Raw genomic sequence first — 1,348 nt, 5'->3', positions numbered from 1 at the left:
AGTCTCATTGTGTCCGGGGCCTTAATTTCTGGGTTATCAAGAAGAGAAATGAGTGGTCGTGGATTCTTCGAAGCCTTTTAGACTTAAGATCTCATTGCCGGAGATTGTTTATTATAATGTGGGCAATGGTTTATCTACTCATGCTTGGGAAGATACTTGGAGCGAGTCGGGTCCTCTCATCCAATCCCTGACTTATAGATTCATAAATGGCTAGGGATTTCACAATAACTCCACGGTATCTGATGTAATGCAACGTTTTGGTACTAGTTGGCCGGTGGATTGGCTTCAACAATATCCTCAGCTGCACGGTGTTATGATTCCGAATCCCAGTCAAGGGGAAGATAAGGTTAGATGGCTTGATAACAATCTTTCACGGGGTGACTTTGAGGTAAAAAGGGCGTGGAATACTATCCAAGAGGTGAAGCCGGTTGTGCATTGGTATAAACTCKTTTGGAATAAAGCTTACGTTCCTAAACATGCTCTTTGCATGTGGATGGCATGTCAGATGAAACTGCCAACTCAAGATCGTATTAGTCAATGGAAGCATGAACCGCCGGATTTAAAGTGTGTTTTTTGTAACCTTGTGATTGAAACGCACAATCACCTATTTTTTGAATGCAAGTATTCCAGCAGTATTTGGGACGCTATTAAAAGGGAGGTGGGACTACTGAATTTTCCTAACAATTGGGAGGATATTCTTCAGAGAGGGTCCACTCAAAATTGGAGATCTCGGTCTACGGTTCAGAAACTTGGTCTTTCAGCAATGGTTTATCTCATCTGGAGGGAACGGAACAGGAAGTTCTTTGCCAATTTCAATCTTTCAGAGGATAAAGTTATTACGGAGATCAAGATGCTGATTCTTCATCGAATGGCGTGGAAGACAAGGAAGAAGATTAGGAATCCAAATGGCATGTGAGCTCGTGGGTGGTGWGCTTTTTCGGTATTGGCTCTTTTGGGTTTCTTTTGCCTTTTTATTGTTGGCTTTTGGTGTTGTTATGTATTGGTGTATTTCCCTTTGTCTGTTTTGGCTCCTTATGACTTGGTTTGTGAGTCAAGGTTGCCGTAGTTTCTCTTGCTGATTGTATTGTTTTGGTGATTTTTTTTACTGTCTTTATAAAATTGCCTGGGGAATTCTTCCCCTTTCAGTAAAGTATCATGTGTACCTGTGACCGCTCCAGATGATGTTGCCTGAAAATCTGTACGGGCTGATGTATCCTTTTTCCTCCACTGTTTCCGCCTGATCTCTGTGAACCCCCCCTTTTATCCGTGACTATTTCAGAAACCCTTTGCTTGGCAATATCCCCTGTCATACATAACCCCGTTCGATGACCAAACACTTTACAGACTG

The 1,348-nt window shown here is 42.3% G+C and overlaps 1 protein-coding gene across 1 annotated transcript; it reads left to right on the top strand.

The window, feature by feature from the left end:
- Window positions 1–247: 247 nt before the first annotated feature.
- Window positions 248–916, top strand: LOC112504186. Its single transcript, XM_025108136.1, has one exon. The coding sequence runs from the start codon at window positions 248–250 to the stop codon at window positions 914–916; it is 669 nt and encodes a 222-aa protein (XP_024963904.1).
- Window positions 917–1,348: the final 432 nt, after the last annotated feature.

The sequence above is a fragment of the Cynara cardunculus genome, unplaced genomic scaffold (assembly GCF_001531365.2).
Source record: "Cynara cardunculus var. scolymus isolate 2C unplaced genomic scaffold, CcrdV1 Un_Scaffold_4856, whole genome shotgun sequence".
NCBI lineage: Eukaryota > Viridiplantae > Streptophyta > Magnoliopsida > Asterales > Asteraceae > Cynara > Cynara cardunculus.
The sequence above is the reverse complement of the archived record's forward strand: the minus strand, read 5'-3'. Positions and strand labels throughout refer to the sequence as shown.